The 18,251-nt window shown below is 39.2% G+C and overlaps 1 protein-coding gene across 4 annotated transcripts in view; it reads right to left on the bottom strand.

The window, feature by feature from the left end:
- slc44a5b (solute carrier family 44 member 5b) overlaps window positions 1-16,401 on the bottom strand; it is a 44,394-nt gene extending 27,993 nt beyond the window's left edge. For 3 of the 4 annotated variants that reach the window (XM_030083189.1, XM_030083191.1, XM_030083186.1), the window contains exon 1: window positions 16,083-16,401. In XM_030083189.1, coding sequence (XP_029939049.1) covers window positions 16,083-16,119 — 37 coding nt within the window. In that variant the 5' untranslated portion in view covers window positions 16,120-16,401. The remainder of the gene's footprint in view (window positions 1-16,082) is intronic. The other variant, XM_030083190.1, reaches the window with a different exon arrangement.
- Between the last annotated feature and the right edge of the window lie 1,850 nt (window positions 16,402-18,251).

The raw sequence follows: 18,251 nt of genomic DNA, 5'->3' as shown, positions 1-18,251 counted from the left end.
GTATAAAAATGTGCCCGGTTGATGTGCTGAAGGGCCTTCAAGTGTTTCACAATTTGTACGGTACTCCTACACCACGAGATAAGAGAAAACAAAAATAAAGGCAGGATTTAAGGAGGGCGATGTTGTCAGAATATCCAAGTTGCGAGAGGCCTTCGATAAAAAATACGAATAGTGATTCACGAACAAAGTATTTACGGTGTCAGAATGCATTCCGCGTACTCCACCGGTATACGAACTCAAAGATTATGACAGCGAAGCGATCGAAGGTTCATTCTATGAGCCGGAGCTGCAGAAAGTGAAAAAAGACTCATTAACATTTTTCAATCATACAATTTTCAAACAGGCTGTTAGATATTACATTTTACTACAAACAGATATGTCCGGGTGTCTGTAGCACTTTAGATGGTTATATGACCTTTTTAAAGCTCTCCAGAGGTGAACCTAAAAATTATGATCTAAAAAAGAAACTCAGGTTTCATCTTAACATAGAAAGCAAATAATCAAAAGTGCTACTATCTGTGACCTGAAGATAACCAAATCTGCTCCTAACTTGAAATTTTAAGTTACTGCTCTCAAAACTTTGAAACATGTAGCGTCCTTTGTGATAAGCATCGTGAAATTCTCTGATGTTTCCCAGTTAACGTGATCACTGGAAAACCTTCACATCCACCCAAGTTCTAATATATAGATCTGAAAATACAACTCAAAAGGAGGGAAGGTTTTTAAAAAAGTGTATAAAATACAAGAAAAGGTATAAATGAATAGTAAAATCATTCAAAGACAGAGTCTCATTCTAAATATTCAAAATAAAGCCACACAAACTTAATCAGGAAGCGTAGACACGCGCTTGAATAAAAACAGAATAACTGGTTGATAATTTTCACAAACTCAAATTCAATTTTCTGTATAAGAGACAATAATGATGTTGTCGATGTACGCCAAACAAAACCGAGTCAACAGGTAATGTCAGCTTTGAAAGCTGCTGTCTCACAGCTGCAGCGCAGACGGTTGGACTGTCCAAAAAAAAACAACAAAAAAAAACAACGTTAATCTTGTAAAGCGATATTGTTGGTCACAGAAGGTGAAACTAAACAAATCCTATGTATTCCTGTGTACAGCAGAACACAAATACACAACTGTGTACCATTTCGCTCTGGCTGCTACTGATACTAAGATAGCATTAACATCTGGTACAACCGGAGTTAAAGGAATGACGCTGACATTTATTTATTTTTCCTGTGCAAATCTGTACTTCTTTGTTCCTGGTTTCAAAAATGGGGTTTATTGGGGTGTTGTTTGGAGACAGACATGACACTCCTCGTTTCAGCATTGTTTGAACCACTGGTCTGATCCCCAGTTCTTTTTCCTTTGATAAGGACTACTGTTTAACACAAACAGGATATTTCGCATAGTTAATTGTTGCTTGATAAGGTTCCACAGCCAGCAATCCTACATGATTTGCAAATACAGATTTTCTTCCCCTTTCTAACAAATCCACAGAAACATTACCAAAGAACAAAATATGACAACCCCTTGTAAGAGCAGCATTATATAAGAACAAAGAAAGAACAAAATAAAGTGCTTAGTTTAAGAAACAAATACAATCATCAGCTTTACATACCTTCTCCTGTAGCAATTTCTTTTCTGAACAGTCTCAACCAGTTGCACAAGAAACAGAATTTCAACTCAATATACATTTTCTCACTCTTTTTCTACTCTGACAGACAGTAATCACTCCGTGCTGCAGTTTGCGCCGCTGTTTTAGATGGTGTAAAGATTAGTTGTGCGTCAACTCTTGCCTGTATCTTCTTGATAGCACTCCCTACATATAACGTGACTCTGTTGCTCATCTGATACTTTAAAACTGAACCATCTCCGAATTACTGAGCCACTGTTGTTTTTTTTTTTTTTTTACTGAATGGGGTTTTTATTGGGGTGTTGTTTGGAGACACACAATGACTCCTCGTGTCAGCAGTGTTTGAACCACTGGTCTGACCCCATTTCTTTTTCCATTTGATCAGGGATACTGTTTTAACAAACAGGATATTCCGCATAGTTAATTGTTGCTTGATAAGGTTCCATACCCAGCAGTCCTACATGATCTGCGTGCTGCGTCCATAATTTAGATGGAACAGACGCTCAAACTGACAGAGGTTGTAACAACACATCCAGCTGAATGAACTTCTGCTTTCATTGTATTTTGCAGGATTTTAATGAACAAAAATGTAAAGTGTCCTCATCATACGACCAAACAATAACATTTTAGTTGCTATCTTCATCATCTGGTTGTCTATGAAGAAACTGGTAACAAATGTCAAGCATTTTAGTCCCAGTGATCACTTGTAACTGCACTTTGAAGTTTTTACGATGGGTCAGGTGTTGAGGAGATGAGCAGGAGCAAGACAGACGGATAGAGGGGGGTGAATTTATATTGTACTGAGAAAAGCGTGCCATGAAGAAAGTTAGGGTGGAAGATGTGAAAGATTTTTTTTATCATCTCAAGACACCTGTACTCTGCATAAACCGGCCAGGGTACATTTTCCAAGGAACAGAGTTTTTGTTACAAGACCTCTCAAACAGTTTCAGGCAGACCTTTGCGATAGGAAGACGGGCTCACCTTTCCTCCTCTCCTCTCTTTCATCCTCTGGTTGTCTATGAAGAAACTGGTAACAAATGTCAAGCATTTTAGTCACTGACCCAATGATCATTTGTAACTGCACAGATGAATGGTTCAATGTTTCCGTGCACATCTTTTAATAATAACATCAGTCCCTCTGGAGAGAGAGAGAGACAAACAGTATTTGTGGACTTTCTACTCTGTCTGAGAATGGTTTATCTACTGGTCTGCTTGACAGGATGCTAATGTTCTGATTCCCTCTATTGTGAACAGTCAAGTCACCACATCAACATTTAGAAAAACAGAGGCTGCTTTCTGCCAAACAGTGAAATATTGGCCTACCGTCTGATGTATGTTTGGAATGTTTTACTGTTACTCACTCTGGAGCACAAATTCTATATAATCTTAATTTTGATAGCATATCTTTTTCCTAAATCACAAACACATGTTGAAATTTCCAGCCATCTCTCTCGACCGATAACAGTTTTGACAGCGGTTCTCTTGGTGGGACACCAGAAATGCTGACAGTTTGAACAGTGTCATTACTTCATGGACAGTATATCTCCTGTTGACGAATAGAAGAGAGAAATGCACCTACATTTCCGAGAAACTTTTTTGGTTTCCCTTTAATGTTTAAACAAATCTTTGGTATTTTCTACCGCTGTATTTGAAACTTGTGCCTGAATAACCATCATCATTATTATTATTTGATCACCGTCAGCGTCCCAATACTGTCGACCGCTTCATTGTGTAGAAGTTTTTCTCCACAGAAAGGAAACTGCTCTCTGTTCTGGTGTAATGTTTGTCTTTGGTACTTGTTGAGTTTTGGCCTTGATTCAACACTTGTGGCACTCCGGAGGGTCTAGCTACTTTAGCTTCATCTCTTTTTTTTTCCTTTGCTCACAGTCTCTGGTAATGGCATGCATCATTGAGGTTTCTTCCCCCTTGCCAGTTTTTGATCATTAGTATTATTATAATAACATCGGCCCCTAAATCGTCGTTGATTTGGTCTCATCCTGTCTCGTCCTCATCCTCTGAAGCCTGGTAGTGTTGATACAAACGGTCTATACTCTCCCAGAGTTGTGTACAGCATGAATCTTAGCTTTTTCTTTTTTCTTTTTTTTTTGGATTTGCAAACAATCCAGTTGCATCTAATTCTCTATTCCTTTTCCGTAATCCCACAGGACTCATTGAAAACACGTCAGGGGTTGCTAATTCTTTAAAGTATCAGCATCCTGTGTTCCCAGTCCATTAATGATCATTGACACAAAGAAAGGTTCGGCTTTATGCGACACTTTTAATTTGACCATTTCTTTCCAACATTTAAGAAATCTTTCTGCATATTCAGACACCTGTTCATCAGTCCGTTTCATCTGCTAAAGTAAGAAGCTTTTCCATAACTTTGTCATGTATCGTTCACCATAAAGTCCACTCATTTGAGAACAGGAATTCCAGAGCAGTTTCTCAGCATGATCTATTTGCACAGGGGGGTTACTGACTCCATCGTAAGAATAAAGATTGCTTCACTAAGGAGCAGGAAATGGTTGTAGTACAGGCCTGCAAGAATGCCCCGGAATACAACTGGCCCCAAAAACAGCAACACGGGTCGATACTCAGATGCTTTAAAGAACATTCTGTGAGAAGACACGGAACGAGGGAATCTAATCTAACTTATTTCTTTCATCCGGGGCATTCTTGCAGGCCTGTACTACAACCATTTCCTGCTCCCTAGTGAAGCAATCTTTATTCTTACGATGGAGTCAGTAACCCCCCTGTGCAAATAGATCATGCTGAGAAACTGCTCTGGAATTCCTGTTCTCAAATGAGTGGACTTTATGGTGAACGATACATGACAAAGTTATGGAAAAGCTTCTTACTTTAGCAGATGAAACGGACTGATGAACAGGTGTCTGAATATGCAGAAAGATTTCTTAAATGTTGGAAAGAAATGGTCAAATTAAAAGTGTCGCATAAAGCCGAACCTTTCTTTGTGTCAATGATCATTAATGGACTGGGAACACAGGATGCTGATACTTTAAAGAATTAGCAACCCCTGACGTGTTTTCAATGAGTCCTGTGGGATTACGGAAAAGGAATAGAGAATTAGATGCAACTGGATTGTTTGCAAATCCAAAAAAAAAAGAAAAAAGAAAAAGCTAAGATTCATGCTGTACACAACTCTGGGAGAGTATAGACCGTTTGTATCAACACTACCAGGCTTCAGAGGATGAGGACGAGACAGGATGAGACCAAATCAACGACGATTTAGGGGCCGATGTTATTATAATAATACTAATGATCAAAAACTGGCAAGGGGGAAGAAACCTCAATGATGCATGCCATTACCAGAGACTGTGAGCAAAGGAAAAAAAAAGAGATGAAGCTAAAGTAGCTAGACCCTCCGGAGTGCCACAAGTGTTGAATCAAGGCCAAAACTCAACAAGTACCAAAGACAAACATTACACCAGAACAGAGAGCAGTTTCCTTTCTGTGGAGAAAAACTTCTACACAATGAAGCGGTCGACAGTATTGGGACGCTGACGGTGATCAAATAATAATAATGATGATGGTTATTCAGGCACAAGTTTCAAATACAGCGGTAGAAAATACCAAAGATTTGTTTAAACATTAAAGGGAAACCAAAAAAGTTTCTCGGAAATGTAGGTGCATTTCTCTCTTCTATTCGTCAACAGGAGATATACTGTCCATGAAGTAATGACACTGTTCAAACTGTCAGCATTTCTGGTGTCCCACCAAGAGAACCGCTGTCAAAACTGTTATCGGTCGAGAGAGATGGCTGGAAATTTCAACATGTGTTTGTGATTTAGGAAAAAGATATGCTATCAAAATTAAGATTATATAGAATTTGTGCTCCAGAGTGAGTAACAGTAAAACATTCCAAACATACATCAGACGGTAGGCCAATATTTCACTGTTTGGCAGAAAGCAGCCTCTGTTTTTCTAAATGTTGATGTGGTGACTTGACTGTTCACAATAGAGGGAATCAGAACATTAGCATCCTGTCAAGCAGACCAGTAGATAAACCATTCTCAGACAGAGTAGAAAGTCCACAAATACTGTTTGTCTCTCTCTCTCTCCAGAGGGACTGATGTTATTATTAAAAGATGTGCACGGAAACATTGAACCATTCATCTGTGCAGTTACAAATGATCATTGGGTCAGTGACTAAAATGCTTGACATTTGTTACCAGTTTCTTCATAGACAACCAGAGGATGAAAGAGAGGAGAGGAGGAAAGGTGAGCCCGTCTTCCTATCGCAAAGGTCTGCCTGAAACTGTTTGAGAGGTCTTGTAACAAAAACTCTGTTCCTTGGAAAATGTACCCTGGCCGGTTTATGCAGAGTACAGGTGTCTTGAGATGATAAAAAAAATCTTTCACATCTTCCACCCTAACTTTCTTCATGGCACGCTTTTCTCAGTACAATATAAATTCACCCCCCTCTATCCGTCTGTCTTGCTCCTGCTCATCTCCTCAACACCTGACCCATCGTAAAAACTTCAAAGTGCAGTTACAAGTGATCACTGGGACTAAAATGCTTGACATTTGTTACCAGTTTCTTCATAGACAACCAGATGATGAAGATAGCAACTAAAATGTTATTGTTTGGTCGTATGATGAGGACACTTTACATTTTTGTTCATTAAAATCCTGCAAAATACAATGAAAGCAGAAGTTCATTCAGCTGGATGTGTTGTTACAACCTCTGTCAGTTTGAGCGTCTGTTCCATCTAAATTATGGACGCAGCACGCAGATCATGTAGGACTGCTGGGTATGGAACCTTATCAAGCAACAATTAACTATGCGGAATATCCTGTTTGTTAAAACAGTATCCCTGATCAAATGGAAAAAGAAATGGGGTCAGACCAGTGGTTCAAACACTGCTGACACGAGGAGTCATTGTGTGTCTCCAAACAACACCCCAATAAAAACCCCATTCAGTAAAAAAAAAAAAAAAAAACAACAGTGGCTCAGTAATTCGGAGATGGTTCAGTTTTAAAGTATCAGATGAGCAACAGAGTCACGTTATATGTAGGGAGTGCTATCAAGAAGATACAGGCAAGAGTTGACGCACAACTAATCTTTACACCATCTAAAACAGCGGCGCAAACTGCAGCACGGAGTGATTACTGTCTGTCAGAGTAGAAAAAGAGTGAGAAAATGTATATTGAGTTGAAATTCTGTTTCTTGTGCAACTGGTTGAGACTGTTCAGAAAAGAAATTGCTACAGGAGAAGGTATGTAAAGCTGATGATTGTATTTGTTTCTTAAACTAAGCACTTTATTTTGTTCTTTCTTTGTTCTTATATAATGCTGCTCTTACAAGGGGTTGTCATATTTTGTTCTTTGGTAATGTTTCTGTGGATTTGTTAGAAAGGGGAAGAAAATCTGTATTTGCAAATCATGTAGGATTGCTGGCTGTGGAACCTTATCAAGCAACAATTAACTATGCGAAATATCCTGTTTGTGTTAAACAGTAGTCCTTATCAAAGGAAAAAGAACTGGGGATCAGACCAGTGGTTCAAACAATGCTGAAACGAGGAGTGTCATGTCTGTCTCCAAACAACACCCCAATAAACCCCATTTTTGAAACCAGGAACAAAGAAGTACAGATTTGCACAGGAAAAATAAATAAATGTCAGCGTCATTCCTTTAACTCCGGTTGTACCAGATGTTAATGCTATCTTAGTATCAGTAGCAGCCAGAGCGAAATGGTACACAGTTGTGTATTTGTGTTCTGCTGTACACAGGAATACATAGGATTTGTTTAGTTTCACCTTCTGTGACCAACAATATCGCTTTACAAGATTAACGTTGTTTTTTTTTGTTGTTTTTTTTTGGACAGTCCAACCGTCTGCGCTGCAGCTGTGAGACAGCAGCTTTCAAAGCTGACATTACCTGTTGACTCGGTTTTGTTTGGCGTACATCGACAACATCATTATTGTCTCTTATACAGAAAATTGAATTTGAGTTTGTGAAAATTATCAACCAGTTATTCTGTTTTTATTCAAGCGCGTGTCTACGCTTCCTGATTAAGTTTGTGTGGCTTTATTTTGAATATTTAGAATGAGACTCTGTCTTTGAATGATTTTACTATTCATTTATACCTTTTCTTGTATTTTATACACTTTTTTAAAAACCTTCCCTCCTTTTGAGTTGTATTTTCAGATCTATATATTAGAACTTGGGTGGATGTGAAGGTTTTCCAGTGATCACGTTAACTGGGAAACATCAGAGAATTTCACGATGCTTATCACAAAGGACGCTACATGTTTCAAAGTTTTGAGAGCAGTAACTTAAAATTTCAAGTTAGGAGCAGATTTGGTTATCTTCAGGTCACAGATAGTAGCACTTTTGATTATTTGCTTTCTATGTTAAGATGAAACCTGAGTTTCTTTTTTAGATCATAATTTTTAGGTTCACCTCTGGAGAGCTTTAAAAAGGTCATATAACCATCTAAAGTGCTACAGACACCCGGACATATCTGTTTGTAGTAAAATGTAATATCTAACAGCCTGTTTGAAAATTGTATGATTGAAAAATGTTAATGAGTCTTTTTTCACTTTCTGCAGCTCCGGCTCATAGAATGAACCTTCGATCGCTTCGCTGTCATAATCTTTGAGTTCGTATACCGGTGGAGTACGCGGAATGCATTCTGACACCGTAAATACTTTGTTCGTGAATCACTATTCGTATTTTTTATCGAAGGCCTCTCGCAACTTGGATATTCTGACAACATCGCCCTCCTTAAATCCTGCCTTTATTTTTGTTTTCTCTTATCTCGTGGTGTAGGAGTACCGTACAAATTGTGAAACACTTGAAGGCCCTTCAGCACATCAACCGGGCACATTTTTATACTGCTGTGGTGAGTGTTATTATAGCTTTTTACTAAGTCTGGCAGGACTTCCACGTACCGTCTAGTGTTCTTAGCAGTGAAATATCTCCACATTCTGGTCTTTAACGTTCGGTTAAATCTTTCAACCACGCAGGCTTTTAGATCACTGGCTGTGGCAAAATGTACGATGTTGTGTTTCCTCATCAGAATCTTGAAACTTTTGTTGAAAAATTCTCTTCCTGCATCAGTCTGTAGTTTTTCAGGCGTCTTGCTCTCGCGAAAGACGGATTCAAAGGCAGACATCACCTCCGCCGCAGTCTTCTTTCTCAAAGCTCGCACGTACGCTAATTTGGAAAACACATCGATGACCGTGAGTAAATAACTATACCCATCATTTTCATCCGCTAACGCTCGCATATCGCAAAGGTCTGCCTGAAACCGTTTGAGAGGTCTTGTAACAAAAACTCTGTTCCTTGGAAAATGTACCCTAGCCGGTTTATGCAGAGTATAGGTGTCTTGAGATGATAAAAAGTCTTTCACATCTTCCACCCTAACTTTCTTTCCCGTCTCATCTTGAACCGCTTTATGAAGCCGCTCTACCCCGCCGAAACTACCAGGATGACTCGGCTTGTAATATAACCTCTTCATGACACACTTCTCCGCCATCTCAATTTAAATTCACCCCCCTCTAACCGACTGTCTGGCTCCTACTCATCCCTTCAGATGTGTCAACACCTAACCCGTCGTAAAAACTTCAAAAGACCTCCGACGGAAGGAAGTTTGGGGGGGGGGGGGGGGGGGGGGGACAAATGCGCAGTGGACATATGGTGGACAAATGGTCCACAAATGGCGAGGGGAGGGGTTTATTGGGGGGCCATAAATCTTTCGTTTGACATATAATGTAGTAGATTCTTTTTTCGTCTCCATAAACACATCCAGTACATAGACACATCAACGCAGGCAAACACAGGCACCAGTGTCCCCTGGCTTCACTGTCCAACACAGGCCTCTTTCATACCGCGGTCAGGCAAACAGTTCGAACATTGCAGGTGCTCTACACGGGACGGGTCAGAGGGGCCATTCGGAAAAAACTTTTTTTCTTGTTGTTTTTGCACTGCGTATTTATAAACATTTTCAAGACGTGTAGAGTGGAGTGTTGGAGAGTTGTGAGTGCACCTCTGTCCAAGCTATGTTAGGCTCACATGAAAAAGAAGAAGAAAAAAAAAACTGAAATTTTAAAAATTCAGCATAATGATGGTGCTCAGCAGGGTAGGCACGGTCTGTGAGTCTGACTGCTGTGTACAGTATACTCATTCATTTTTGATGAAAGCACTGGCTTCTGCCAATCCATAGAGGAAAGCAACATCAGTAATATGGCTTTGGGGCTTTGTGTTTTTCTCTAGTCTGTATTTAAAAACTAGAAGTATCCCACTTTCTTCTGCAGCATCAGTGTGGTAGCGAACAGCATACTAGTAACAAAGTTGCTTGGTTGGATCCCTGCCACAAAGATAAAAGGCATGGTACAGCTTTGATAGGATAAGAGACTGGCAAGAAATAGTCTTTAGGGTAAAAGATCTCTGTCAAAGTTTCACAGTTGAACCAGAAAAAGTTGCACACACAGAGGTCACATGGGGTCATGCAGGATATATTTACTGGCAAGTTTTTCCCCTGAGAGAAACAACTCTTTCGCTCCACTAACCATACCATGCGCACATGAAACAGAGACATATTCATACTCCCATGAATTTGGAACATTATCACCTTCTGGAAAGTCTCCCATAATTCTCTGAAATCAGAAATTTAATCTGTGGAAAAAATCACAGCAGTTACTGCACTAGACAGCACTTTTTTCCACATTAAAACCAGGAGGAAAAAAAATACACACAACCACTCTCCATGTAACGCCAACACTCTTGTGCCTCTGTCTTTCTTCAGTTGCCCTTCTGTATCTAGAAACATCCTTTACGCCTTGCTTGTATTCTCCCTCTCTGGAGAACAGTACAACCCTTTAAGTGCTTGTCTCCTTATCGAGACAAGAAAACAACATGCCGATCTCTGGTTTGGGTTTCCTTTGAAGAGCCTCTTGGGGTCTGCTCAACTATTAGCAGATGGCTGAGGACTGTGTACTTAGAATATGAGACTTAGCAGGCCACTGATTTCGCTCCTATTAGTGCATGAGCCATATTTACTGTGTATCTTTCCAGAAAGAAGCACAGATATAGTGCTGGCTGATATTCCTTCAAATGCAGTGAATTGTGGTATCCAGGCTGGGACTGAACTCCCAAAAGAGGAGTTAGCATTGGAGTGTCAAATGTTGACAGCCAGGCCTGCTGCTTCAAGCTGAGAAGTAGCAGTGTTGTGGCTGGGGCTTTGTGACCTTGGTTACTTCTGTGGGAGCCTCCAGGCATGTCAGTGGCAACCCAGAGTTTCTGTGAAATGAGACTTGCTACTGCTACCGTAGATCAGTGACAGGCTCAACTGGCTTCTGCCAGGTTTAAAAGGACTTTACCATAGGCTTTGATATCAAAAAATGAATTAAACTAAGGTGAAATGAAAACATAGACATTTACCAACCAACCAATATATAAAGGTCACCTTTTACAATACATTTAGCATTCTCAATCAGTTTTCAGAGCAATCTTTTCACACTCTTATATTTAATTCTACATTTTTCTTAATATCATTATAGCTTAGGTTTTGGTATCTTCAGAAACGCTCAGAAGGAAGGCAGGCCACTCCATTAGTATCACATGTACATGCTAATTTCCACAGAAACTGGTTACAGCAGAAAATCTCACCCTGTAGGCAGGCTTATTTGCATGTCTTAGGAAAATTAGATTTTAAGACTCAGTAATGACTAAATGACTAATTAAGATCAAGATTAAGATTTTCATGTTTATCTTCACAGAAAAAATAATTTCAGGCTAACATTCAAACATTTACAGGTCTCATGTGCCGAAGCATTCTGCAGTAGAACAGCAGTGAGGATGCAACTTTGGTTTAAAACATTTTTTCTTGAGCTTGTATTGTACACCACACATACATTAAGGAAAAATATCAAAGTTTTATCCGCTGTGTGGAGCTTGCATGCACCGATGTGTGAGCACGTGCTTTCTCAGGGTAATCCAATTTCTTCCACGTTATAAAATAATGCATAATGGATTTTAGGTCAATTTATATCTGTAAATGGACCACATGCTGTGTGTCTCCATGTTTGCTGTCTGATGGATTGGTGACTTGCTCATGGTGTACCCTGCATTTCTACACTGTTGTGGAGGGTCAGGGTTTTACTTTAATCAAAATGAATATTGCAAGTTTTCTTCATTAATCAGGGAATTCTTTTATCAGACCCTGAATAAGCACAAAGATCCAAAGAAAGAGATACAGACAGCTAAGTAATTAGCATGGTTCTCACCTGCAGCTAATCATGTTTACAACATCAGAACAGAGAGACTATTTCACATTAGGGATAGCAACTCGTTCATTTCAATACAGTAAGCTGCATCATTTGGCAAGTAAGTCCGAATGATAATTCCAGTCATTTCAACTCTTACTGCACACACAATAGACTCAAAACCTCTCTGCCATCTGTGCAGAGATAAAACTCCAAAAAGACTTATGAACTCATTCTATTATTGATAGCAATATTAAACTTTAAGCATCCACCAACTAATTTGGCTTTTGTTTATGAAAATAAACACAAAATTAGTGGCAAAGGACTTAGCCATGTTAGAAATAATGAAAAAGAATGCCACGAAAACTAGTAGAATGTGTATGCGGCATGAGCACCTGTCTCAAAATGTAAAACAGGTATTTTCAGGAACAGTGACATGTAAAAAGCCTATAATAGCACTTTCACCCATGCAGCTTTCTTCTTAGAATTTCACAAGAAGAGGCTACAATTTTTCTGAATCACAACCGCTGCTCGTAGCTTTCTGCATTCACTCAGTATAAAAACACAGCGTTCAAAGAAACCGCCCATGCGAGAAATTTGTTAATTAACAGACTGCCCAACTCAACACTTGGACTCGTGAATGGAACTCATATCTACATGGTTACTTACAAACCTGTCACAGAATGATTATGAGCTACTTTTCTACTTTTCTGACTGACTGAACATTTCGGCGGTACAGTATAACCCCTCTGAATACTTGGCACATAGAAGCATTATATAATATAGTAGCCTCAAGAGCACACTGGAATATGGCTGCTGTTCAAGTGCAGGATGGTTGTGAGGGGATGGCAACAAGGCTCGCTTTCATGTCTTTTCACATGGGATATAATCATCACTGTACAAACAAATTTTGTTTTCTCATTTATTAGAAGGAAAATAAAAAAAATCATATGCTATAATTTGACAGTACCATCATTTCTGATTCCGCCTCTTTATTAAGCATTGTTTACCTCTACCCCAGTTTACGATTTCATAAGATAGATTTCAAGAAACTAGGTGGGTTTCTTGATGAGAAGGAAAGTGAGAACAGAAGCAGCTCCCCCACAAAGTATTTCTTTTGACAACTGTCCATTAAAAAATTATGCCTTTGCTTTTTCTACTTCTGCTGAATTGGTAATGCTAGACTGCCTAGCATTGAAAGCGAAGCGAAGGACTAAACAAAGCTAAACTGCGAAAAATGCATCTCATCACGCAATTCAGTTCGAATCTAAGCTCATGAAAATGCATTGTGTGAAGTATTGTTTCCAACCTAAGTCTTGCTTCACTGTTCTGACATGGAACTTGCCTTTTTGATGTTTTTGCTGAAGATGTTGTAGTTGTAAGACACATAACATATAACTTACAGTAGTCTAAACTGGAACAGAAGTGTCAGGGATGCAAAAGCATAAAGCAGGTAACCTAAACACTGAGAGGCACCACAACTCCATCCTGAGCCACTCTAAACTCTAGGATGCTGTTAGAGCAAAAATAATGTTTATTAATTATTTTTTCTCTAAAATCTATATAATGCTCAAGAGGGCAAGCCCCAGCGCAGTAGAGTAGATGATGATGAGGCAATTATAGAATGCACATAATGCATACTGCATGTATACATGCATTACATACATGTAAATAAATCATTTGTTACTGAATAACTTTCTCTACTGCAGTAAGATTTATTTACACAAAAGACAAACTTCATACTTGATCTATTTTTGTAGCACATTTTTCACAGCACAATATAAAGCATCAGCCTCAACTTGTGAAAAGGGAAAAGAGGGATTGATGTTCCCAAAACCCAATGGTGGACAGTATGTCTGGGGAGAGCAGAGAGAATCAACTGCAGCTGACAGGCTGCTGTGCTGATTGACAGAGTGCTGGAGTCATGAGGTCTCAGGGACTTACCAGGTCAGGATGTGAAAGGGAAAAAAAAAGGAAGAAACAATAGCTTTCCCTCATCTGAGGCTGTCAGGAGCCCACTTACGATAGCAACTACATGTAAATATCACAACCACAACAACACATCAACAGCTATGAATAGACACCAAATTAGTGAATATGCATGTTATCAGACTGTAAGAAAACAGGGGTATCTGGACACATGCACAGGCAAAACATTTAAACTTCACACAAAACAGTTGTCATGGTCAGATCACTTCATTAACATTCTCGATGTGAGGCAAGAGCGTGAACCACTACACCACCATGTAACCTTGGATTAGGGCAATTAGGAATGGATATTTTCTAGGTGTGTTATATCATCACTGGGGAAAACTTCAATATGGGGACTTTTTCTCAAGGGATTTGTTTGGATATCTCACTCAAAAAGTTAAATATAGGCCTGCTACACTATTTGCTGATTTCTAATTGACTGATTTTGAAGAGTTCACTCTGTTTACTTGTAAAAAGTAAACCATGGCTTTCAGTTTTTTTTGGCTTCAGGCAATTTAAACCTTTGCTTGGAAAACACACATGAGAGGCAAGGTTGAAGAAGAAGGAAAAAGATTAATCTTCTCTAACCTGGCATTTGTAACAGTGGTAGTAGAGCAGTTAGCACTGTAACCATGAACTGAGCATATCTGCTTTGATTCTGAGTTATTTCTCTGTGGAGTTTACATGTTCTTTTCATGCGTCCATTGATTTTCTGTGAGTATTCCAGTTTCTGGCCATAGCCCAGAAATATACAACTGAAGTACACTGACACTCCAAACTTGCCCGTAAGCATAAATATGATGGACTTGTGGGCTGTCCAGGACAGCTTGGACAACCCCAAGTTGAATGAAGCAGAGCAAAAGATGGAAGGATGGAGGAAGGATACACTTACAGTGTATCACAACTGCTCAAAATGACTACAATTGGGAAAGAAGTGCGAGTTATTCCACTATCTATTATGAATTCAAATATGAATACAGCATCAAATCTTAGCTGGCACTAGTCTGGCACCAGTGCAGGTCTTTCTTTGTTTCAGAAAAAAAATATTGCTGTCTGTGTGGCATCTGGTGTTGATAAAGGATTATATTGCTTTGATGAACAACAACAATGATCACTAAGGCAGGCTAATGGACAAAAAAAATCTGCACAAGGATTAAAGATATCCATAATACCCTCAATGCAGTCAAAATGCCATTTGGAGACAAAAAAGCCTTTGTTACTACAACTGCTGAACAGAAGACACTGCTTTTACCTTTAATTTAAACCTCAACTGGGCAGAGAATGAAGAGAGGGTTATACTTTGTGCTGTGAATGCACATATTCCAAAATCTCCTTTTAACAATCTTGAGGGTAACTAAGGGCATAAATAATTATAGAGGCAGTACAAAATGATAAGGAACAAGATATCAGAAGAAACAAAGGGAAATGCCAAGAAGCTAGACCTGAGGTATTTCTAGCAAAAACTATTGACGATATTAAGTAACTGATTAGATATGAAGCAAATATAACATCTTTGAAGAACTTGAGAACAAAAACAAAACACCTAAACGTGGCCATCATCTCAAATCTGTGAATAAAAGTCAGATGATTACCTGTTTTGTTCTTGGTAGATTAAGACATTTGTCACGCTGTCAAATCTCAGAATAAGAATTTTGAGAAAGTCAATGACATTTTCACGATTCATCAGCGTCCTGGTGGGGGGAAAAAAACAACAACAACTCGACCAAAACAATGACAGCTCACAGTGTAGTGCAGCTGTAACAAAGCCATGCCTATACAACGCTGTCAATGCAGTTTAGAGAGGGAAACATAACGACGTTCACAACAAAGACTGGTGATGGTTAAGTGGAGGCATTACCGACACAGTCAACCATCTCCTATTCCGAGCACTTTTTTTTATTTACGCCAGGTAAACGACACAGCGGCAGATTTATCGTGTCACTGAAGTTATTTGACGCTAAATACATTTTCGGGGTTGATTTGCAGCGAAAACTCTGAGGAAAACTCGTCAAGTCAGTAGATTTGAACAATCCCCGTCTGTAGAGGGTATGTAGTACGCTACTGCGTATTCGATGTCAGTCATTACATAGCCCCGCAATAGTTAGCGACTGACAATGTAGGCTAGCTATCACGGTTACGGATCACACTTAAGGATCAATTGTCGTGTTTTTTTTACTGCTGTCATGGCATTTTTCAGCACAAAGGACAATAATCCTGGCGTTCACAACAAAGACGAACCGACTCACCATAGTAAGAGGAGGGGATGTCCGTTTTTCTAGCCATGGCACTTTGTAGGACAGATGCAGCAAAGTCGTCTTGGTTTTAGAGACCGCATAAGAGAGTCGAGGTAAAGCCGCCGGTTATTTCAAAGCCTGTCCGCCCGCCTGCCTCGCAGTCCGGTCCCGAGATGAGCCTGAAAGGATGCCCGGAGAGGTTCTTCGGGCTCTGGGTCTGAGGATGCTTCGGCCACGCAGCTGAGCGTCGGTCGTGTTTACAGCGCGACGTCATTAATTATTCCAAAACGGCCTTAAAGGGGACGCTTCCGCCGCGCGCTGTCCCGCTCCTCTTTGTGGCGAGGACTCAAAGCACGAACATGTTCACGGCATTCTGACACCTGGCACGCGCGCCGGTGAGATTCAACCCTCTGAAGCGGCATCACACAGGAGAGAGCGCCATGATGGAGCTGGGGAGCGTCCAAGTACGTCTCTATTTGTGTCGAACAGCCAATATTGCAGCTTGTATTTTTAGGCAATGGCATCTCGGGCCACAAAGAGTTCCAGCTGTGGGGAAACACTGACACCAGCTGGAGGTTCTGAGGCATTGCAGGGCTCGGTTCAAATCAGAGAGTGTCGAGATTTACAGTAAAGGGGGCCGTATGTAGGGAGGGGGTAGGCGGTGGAGTTACAAAAATTAAATGCTATCGGATCGAAGAGGAATAAATAGAATGTGGAAATAATAATCTATAATATACATTTCACCAAATACGAAGCTCTACAACTTAATCTTTTATGTAGAAAAAAGATGAAAGGAAGAAATATGATGCAACACAGAGAAATTACAAAGCAAGACCATAATGCACTGGTTAAATAAAAAGAAAAAATACAAGTTTCTCTTGTAATTATTTACCAAGAAAAGACATGTTACACGATAAAATGATTCAAGTCAACATCACAATCAAATTTACAGCAGTAAGGACAGAATTTCTTTTCATCATTTCAGTTGAATCCAGCTTACTCTGAGCTGATTCCAACATATTCAAGTTAAGAAATTGCACAGAGACTTTAAGTCAAAGTGTTTTTGTGAAATGCATAAGAAATCTGTATAATCCTTGTATAATGAAAAACTACTTTGATTTTTGCAATGAATACTGAAAAACAAAAAAGCTTAAATATACAACAAATAAAATATTAAATCAAATTACTTCAATTTAAAAGGAAGTATGTGAAAAATTCAATAGGTTATAAACTATACATGACTGCATTTATGTAAATTAGCTTCAACACTGAGTGTGCAGTAATATGAGGGAAAACAACTTTATATGTATAGCACTATTCAGCAGCAAGGCTATGTATTTATAAGTTTTTAAGGCTGGAAAGAACAAAAAAAATGGACAAGGAGACAAAAAAAAAACACACCAAAGGCTAAAATGCTATTGCACAACCACGTACAATTACATGAAGTGGTACATGGCTGAAGACATTTAGCTGTTTATAAGTCTTTTGGCAATAAGAAATAAAGAAGTGTTTCATTAGTTAGTAAACCTGAGGAAATCAAAGCGAGAACGTGTCCTGGAGCATTAGTTGGACCAGCAAGATAAGTAGCACTGTCATGCTGCTTATTTTGCTGATGTACCTTTAGTAAATAGTAAGCATGAAGTGCCCATAGTGGTTTTTCTGGTAGTTATCCTGCTCAGTGTCATTCACATATACTGCCTCTCATGATAAAAGAAAATTAACCAACAAAAGAATTTCCCCCTGAGATTAATAAAATATTTCTATTCTATTCTATTCTATTCTATTCTATTCTATTCTATTCTATTCTATTCTATTCTATTCTATTCTATTCTAATTGGAACACTTTCATCATTATAGTCTGATACGTGGCTACACTGTCTTGAAAGCATGCAAATCATAATAACTTAAAGGAATTAACAACCACCATCATAATTACAGCTCTCCCTAAATCTCTTGTTGCCTGAAAATGTAAGTAAAGGTTGGTGAACATGATCATTTTCAACGACTGTATATCTTAAATGTTGATATTGGATTAGGAATGGGACAGGTAATTTGTTCTAACCACCGGTATCGAGAAAGTGATATCTCTTTTAGAGCTCTGTGGATGAAAGTAATGAGAGCTCAGGTTGCCATAGGCAGGTCATTAAGAAGGGATTGACTTCACTGGGACAGATTGCATGT

The sequence above is a fragment of the Salarias fasciatus genome, chromosome 23 (assembly GCF_902148845.1).
Source record: "Salarias fasciatus chromosome 23, fSalaFa1.1, whole genome shotgun sequence".
Classification (NCBI taxonomy): Eukaryota; Metazoa; Chordata; class Actinopteri; order Blenniiformes; family Blenniidae; genus Salarias; species Salarias fasciatus.
This window is presented reverse-complemented; position numbering and strand designations above follow the sequence as displayed.